Source organism: Mchenga conophoros, linkage group LG17, assembly GCF_057382185.1.
Source record: "Mchenga conophoros isolate Kocher_MC1m ecotype Shallow Benthic linkage group LG17, M_conophoros_male_GT1.1, whole genome shotgun sequence".
In the NCBI taxonomy this organism is placed as follows: Eukaryota; Metazoa; Chordata; class Actinopteri; order Cichliformes; family Cichlidae; genus Mchenga; species Mchenga conophoros.
Genome location: NC_140542.1, coordinates 16091826 through 16099103, shown reverse-complemented (window position 1 = coordinate 16099103; position 7278 = coordinate 16091826). Strand labels below are relative to the sequence as shown.

General features: G+C 35.8%; 1 protein-coding gene across 1 annotated transcript; it reads left to right on the top strand.

Annotated features, from left to right (window-relative positions):
- The first annotated feature begins 350 nt into the window (after nt 1-350).
- s1pr1 (sphingosine-1-phosphate receptor 1) lies at nt 351-5556 on the top strand. Its single transcript, XM_085252305.1, has 2 exons — nt 351-620; nt 2156-5556. Exon 2 carries the CDS (start codon nt 2266-2268, stop codon nt 3394-3396), a length of 1131 nt encoding a protein of 376 aa, XP_085108431.1. The 5' UTR covers nt 351-620; nt 2156-2265; the 3' UTR covers nt 3397-5556.
- The last annotated feature ends 1722 nt before the right edge of the window (nt 5557-7278 follow it).

The following is a 7278-nucleotide window of genomic DNA, read 5'->3' as shown; positions in this document are numbered from 1 at the left end:
ACATGGTATAGGGAGTGCATATGGTTGATTCCCACAAACAAACTAAATGACATACTGTATGATAACTAAAATGCTATTATATTTTTTAGAATGTTGTTTCTGCATCTAATTAATTTTTACTCTTTTATTTAATATAAACTTTGTTTACTTAAATTACATCTCAGGTCAATTTTTGTTTTGTGTTCACTCTAATGTTTTTTACTCTCAGGTCTCTGTTAATAATAATCTTTATAAGAGTTTTATTCATTTATTTGTTTGATTAACGATAATAAGAAGGCAGAAAAACGGCAAAAAAAAGACGCGTGGATCCGAAGGAGGGAAGTATCGTCATCATACCATCCTCATCTTCAGTGTGTGTTTCGGATAGAGTGTGCGTGTGTTTCATTGTGTTTGTGCGTCTCTGGTGTCTTTCACTCCGACGCGGGCTGTTTTCCTTGGGACTCTGACTGAAGATGTAAAAAGAAAAAGGGGAAAAAGTGTCTGTGTTATCAACCTTGTCTTCAAGCAATAGAAACTTTGTTTAGCTGTTTTAGCTGAAATTAAACCGAAGCGGATCGTCGTGAAGTCGTTTTGCGTTCATTTGGTGTGAAGAGGAGAACTCCGCGTTCATCTGAACTCAGGTCAGTTTGATCAAATAAATGGAATTTTAGAGATTTAAAAAAAATCGCAGACAGTTTTTATAAAAATCCTCAAAAGGCAGTCGTGCAGTAACTTAAGTACTTTATAATATGAACAAGGACTAACCAACCGATTTCACCGAACAGGGAATCACCGAGAAAATATTTCATTAATAATTTGAAACCTTTTCTATAAGTAGTCTTGTAAGGCGCGACCGTTAGAAATGCGAGGACTTCTCTTTAAGACTGATAAAACACATCTGAGAGACGAGTTTCTGAACCCAAATCAATTTCTGGGCTTTAAAGTTTTTTTTAAAGGATGTTTGTTCGCTTTTGAGCTACAAGACACCAACATTTTTTCCATTTCCTTTATAAAAGCTATGCGTTCAGTTTGCAAGAAAAATCACCGTTTGCAAATAAATTATCCGTCTAAACAAAATCCTCAGTTAGTTTATGATTCTGAACAAAAAATAGGAAAAAGATATCACCATGCCTCAGTGCATTTAGAGCGTTCAAATCACCAGAATGCTAGTTAGGTTACAGTTATAATTCCAATAATTAAACAACATATATATATATATATATATATATATATATATATATATATATATATATATATATATATATATATATATATATATATATATATATATATATATATATATTTATATATATATATATATATATATATGTTGTGATATGCTGCTGTTTGTTTGTTTGTTTTTAAGCTTTTTTTGGGGGGGGGGGGGTGATGACAAATAGGTAAAGGATTAGTTATAAAGTAAGTTGTAAACAAAAAAGATTCTTTTGACACATCAGGAATGACAGATTAATCATTTGGTGGTTTCTTTTATTTGGTGTTCCATATATTTTTGGTTAAATCAAATCCCAGACTCAAGAAAGCAAAGTTTATACAGCTGCACAATTCAACATTTCTTTTTTATTTAATGATTAAAAGGTAAATATAACAAAATATACTGCAATGTTGTGTTGTACTGTGTTTTAGGCATTCTAAAGCTTCTATCCTTCTCTTAATACATCAGATTGAAGACAGACTTGAGATTTGCTTTTCATTTTTGTTTTCATTTGTTGCATTTTTTTTAACTCTAAAATGAAAGATTTTCTTACAATATAGATTAAAAGTAGTTTAGTTTTTTTCTGATCTTTGCTTTCAAACCAGCTGATTAGGAGCAGCTAGGTTGATGAAGCAAGCTTTGGATGTCATCTGAGGTTTCATTATCTTATGATTCTAAAGGATACTTTTAGTTGAGTATTCGTATGGACTTACAGTTTAAATGACTTGAATTTAAGTTGCTTACTTAAGATTAGTCTCTTTTTTGCTGGATCATTGTTTCATCACAAATTGAAGTGACATTTTTTGTTTGTTCTGGCTCTCAGTGAATAGTTTCTAATCAAAGTGCATGAGAAGGGTTCTGTAGAAGAATATTTCTGTAGTGTAGACTCTGATTTAAGACTATTTGTTGTCTAATATGCTGATGTGAGACCAGTTATTAATGTTTTTTTCTTTCTCTCTGTAGGGCCATGTCACCATTCAGCTGGACTCTCTCTGCTGTTCTTCACAGTTACTACCAAACATGAAGGACTGAAGTCTGAGGACACGGTGCCCCCTGCTGGACTAGTGCTGCAGATGGAGGCCATGGCTGAGCCCAGCTACTCTGATCTGATTGCCAAACACTACAATTACACCGGCAAGTTCCGGAAGACGGAGCAGGACTCAGGTCTGAAGGCTGATTCTGTGATCTTCATCATTGTGTGCTGCTTCATCATCCTAGAGAACATCCTGGTCCTGACTACAATCTGGAGGACCAAGAAGTTCCACAAGCCCATGTATTACTTCATTGGGAACCTCGCACTGTCTGATCTTCTGGCTGGTGTCGTCTACACTGCCAACATCCTACTGTCAGGTGCCAATACCTACAAGTTGACACCCACCCAGTGGTTCTTCAGGGAAGGCAGCATGTTTGTGGCGCTGGCGGCCTCTGTCTTCAGCCTACTTGCCATTGCCATTGAGCGCCACCTCACCATGCTGAAGATGAAGCTGCACAACAATGGGAACACCTTCCGCGTCTTTCTACTCATCAGCACTGTGTGGATGATCGCAGCCATTCTAGGCGGTCTGCCGGTGATGGGCTGGAACTGCATCCAGAGTATGACACAGTGCTCCACCGTGCTACCACTCTACCACAAAGCCTACATCCTGTTCTGCACCACTGTCTTCAGTATCATTCTTATGGCCATTGTGGTGCTCTATGCCAGGATCTATGCATTGGTGCGCACTCGTAGCCGCAAACTGGTCTTCCGCAAAGTGTCCAATGGTCGCAGCAATGCCAGTGCAAACAGTAAGAGTTCAGAGAAGTCAATGGCACTCCTGAAGACAGTCATCATCGTTCTCAGCTGCTTCATTGCCTGCTGGGCACCACTCTTTATCCTCCTGCTGCTAGATGTGGCCTGTGAGACGCTAAGCTGCCCAATCCTCTACAAGGCAGAGTGGTTCCTGGCACTTGCAGTCCTGAACTCTGCCATGAACCCACTCATCTACACGCTGACCAGCAACGAGATGCGGCGTGCATTCCTAAAGACACTGTTGTGCTGTACTGCCTTCATTCGACCACGCACCAAGCTCACAGGACCAATAATGGGGGCGGAGTTTAGCCGCAGCAAGTCTGATAACTCCTCTCATCCCAACAAGGAGGAAGTGGAGTACTCACCGAGGGAGACAACCGTAGTGTCCTCGGGGAATGTCACCTCATCATCTTAAACATGCAGGACAAACAAGCAGATGTACAGGGTCAGATGAGGAGTACGTGTTTGTACACAAAATACATGGGAACTCTGCCATGTAGCCAAGTCACGAAACCTCCAGCTGACCAGGACTCACAGACTTTCAAACTGATTGGAAAGTAAAAGAGGTCCAGACACTGTTTGTAGTTCCAAACCGTCATGTCGCAGCACCTACTGGAGAGTCAGTGGCTGTAACTCCTGTAGGCTGGGATGGATTGTGTTTCATCTCATCTGCTTAATGTGGATCATTGTGGTCCTGCGTCATTCAAGACCTGGTCAGAACATAAAGTGCTTCTTCAGATTTTATACAGATATCCAAACATGCTGATACACAGCATTTCTCTGCAAAATACACTTTACCAGACAGTCAAAGCATGATAAAATAGTGACTTATTGATGTGTTTTGATGCATCAAGGTTAATTTTACTGAATAACACTTACGACATACATAGAAAGTGATCCACATAGAGGAATCAGACTTTATACTCACCCTCTAAGAACAACTAGAACATGTAGCACTTACTATCAGATGTTTAAAATATGAAAATGAATTAAAGAAAACTGTCCTCTATCCCCTTTTACCTTCCCATACAGGGACGCACTTATGAATGCAGAGCTCAGCTGCTTTAAACAACAGTTCATTTTTCTTTAATCGTCATGAATAAATCTTTTACCAATGCTTTATTATTGTTCTACATATGAAGTCTACTCTGCTCAAAAAGAAAAATAATATTGAGGCAAACTTTACTTACCTATTAAAAAAATCACATAAGTCATGATTATAAATAAAATCAGTTTGTTATTTAAACAAACTATTTTTAACCCCAATTTTCAATTAAACTGTAATTGTATTTTCCTGTTAATCATAAGTAACTTGCCTTCCATGTATTTTAAATTAAATTTTAAAAACCTCAATAAGGTGGAAATGTTCAGATAAAGGGTCAAATATAATTCATTTGTCAACTCTTTGTATTTATTTACTTTTTTTAAAAAAACATTTTGATCATTTTTGATCTTGTCAAATTTTCTTTTCCCAAAATGATGCGATTCTGTCAGAATTTTGTTTCTATTTTTAGAATTTTGCTTAATTTTAATATTGTTATAGAAATGAAATGGTCTTAAAACCACAATAGAGCCTTACCAAAAGTGGCTTGAAAAATAAATAACTAAATAAACAAATAATCAAATAAAGAAGTCAGAAGTCCAAATTTGTTCAATCTATAATAACAATAATAAGAAATAATAAAGACAAAGCACAGAAACGTTAAACGTTTTTTGTCTTGTTTTGTCTTGGTCATCATAAAAAATGTTTCTTTAAACCATCACCAATATTGTTATTTAGACTATTGAGTTTATTGTAGTATAAAACAAACAAAACATTTGGAACGTTAAATATTTGACAAAATATTGATATAAAAAATTATATTCAAAATACTAGCCTCATCTAAAACCCTTCAATAAACACTATCTATTAAAAAAACCCAAATAAGATAAAAAACTATTTTTTGTCCAAGAAGCAACTGAACTCTGAATTCATGAATGTTTTTGATGTGACAAGAATTAACTGTGCAAAAGTTGTAGAAAAGTTTGGGTCAGAATGTATTTTCTGCTTTCCGTCAGTGTTCCCATTGTTATTAGTAGTGATGTCAGTGTATTTTAATTATTTTAAAGCTGAAAGGAAAAAATGTAATTTCCACATTTCCTGTAAATTTGTTAATTTGGTAACTATCTTCAAAAGAACAAATAATCTTATTGAAAGCTATGAGTAGGATGCAAACTGGTCTCTGTGATGAGACGATTTTTGCAATTTTAGGATTTTTCTTTTAAATTTGCTGCTGAAATGCTCACAGAGAAATGTGCCATTTTTATCGTAATGATTGTGTTTAGTCATTGACAGGAAAGGGCGTTCATGCCAGTTGTTCTCTGTTACCAAGATCAACGGTCCCTTTCAACTTCTCTCATCCTTTATCAGGAGCAGATCAATTAATTAATTAATTAAATTGTGTGTTATCAAGAACATTGACACAGTCCAAGCTGACCTGTGCATTCTTTAACTCCCAAATGTTCGGTTGATGGGGGTTTTTTGTTTTGTTTTGTTTTGTTTTTTAGCAATTAATAAAGACAGAAATAGAAACACGCTGTTTTTGTTCTTCACAAATAACATCTGAAAGGCTGCAAACTGATGTTACAATTTCCAAAAGAAATTCATATACAGACAATACAAAGATTAGGGGTTAGGGGAGGAAGACAGGACAAAAATATGATGTAGAAGAAAGCCAGAGATGATCAATAACTAATAATTAAATGCAGTGAGTGAAAAGAGGTGAGAGAAGAAGGAATGCTCACTGCAACAAGGGAAGCCCCCCAGCAGCTTAACTCCCATTCTACTTTTAAACATCCTGGGAACCACAAGTAAGCCAGCAGTTTGAGGGTTAATTGGGGTGATATGGTACTATGAGGTCTTTCAGATGAGATGGGGCCTGATTATTCAAGACCTTTTATGTGATGAGAACAATGAAAGAAAGGAGAAGGAAGAATTATTTACACAAAAGTGATTGAAATTTTAACCAGATGTTCAGTGATAGCTTACAGCTGTACTATGCTTTAAACTACGTATTTCACGTGTTGTCAATGTAGCCACTACTCTCTCTTTTTTTGAATCATTCATTTTAGAATGAAAAGGGTATTCCTAATTTATCAGTTTCTTTTTTTATCATGAAACACCAACATTTCCACTTTTCTTGAGCCATTAATTTGAGGTTGTTAATTAGTTTTTCCCAGTTAACAGCTATCCTTATTTTAGCAAACAGTTACAACCCTTTGTCCAAGCACCAGTTTTAGTCATGTAAACCATTTATAATTAAACTTTGAATTGTTGTTTCATCCATGATTGTTACAGTCCTCTTGCCTGAGAAGTCTAGGGGAGCTATGGAGTGTAAAACAGTGTCAGTAACACAGTAACAGTAAGTGTTAACAGACCAAACCATAGACTTAGCCTCCAAACAAATTAGCCATTGTGTCAAAAGGTTTTTTTTAATTTTATTATTATTATTATTATTAAAAAACTTTTTCAATTTTACAATTAACTATTTAAAATTAACTTACACAATGAAAATGAATAGGAGAAGAAAAGGGAAGCAAATTAACACCAGGGTCTCCCAGGCCACAAAACCCTCCAACTGTTAATAGAAAGTACACAAACACTATTCTCAAGATTGAAACCAAAGATATATCGCCTGAAGTCCTTGGGTGGCCTCAAAACAGGAGAAAAAAGTACATAAATAATAATGTCAGACAGCCCCTAACAAGCTTCCACTAATAAATAAATTAACCACTTTACCAAACCAGCTGAACAAACAGGTCCCACAAATTTGCTGCTTTTATCTTGTAATATCACTTTAAGAAAAAGCAGAACTACAACAACTACTATTACTACTACATGCACGTAGTGGCGGACAAGCAGAGGAAGATAGCCGTAGTGGTAGACGTAGTGATACCGAATGACAGCAACATCAGGAAGAAGGAAGACGAGAAGCTGGAGAAGTACCAAGGCCTCAGACAAGAGCTCGAGACGAGAAGATAACAGGTAACATGGGTGCCAGTGGTAACTGAAGTGCTATATATGTGTGTATGTATATACATAAAAAAAAAAAAAAAAAAAAAATATATATATATATATATATATATATATATATATGCAAAAGATGGATTGATAGATTTTCGATCCCTTTCTCTCTGTCTTTCTAGACAGAGAGAAAGAGAGAAAGGGAGGTAGAGAGACGGATAAAAATCAATTACACTTGATGTATAGTGTGGTTCTCAGCTTGTCTTTTGCTTCAGAGTGTCATTGTTAATGAGA

Bases quoted from the DNA above. Each gene is read 5' to 3' on its own strand.
- s1pr1 (XM_085252305.1), top strand. From the start codon at position 2,266: ATGGAGGCCATGGCTGAGCCCAGCTACTCTGATCTGATTGCCAAACAC.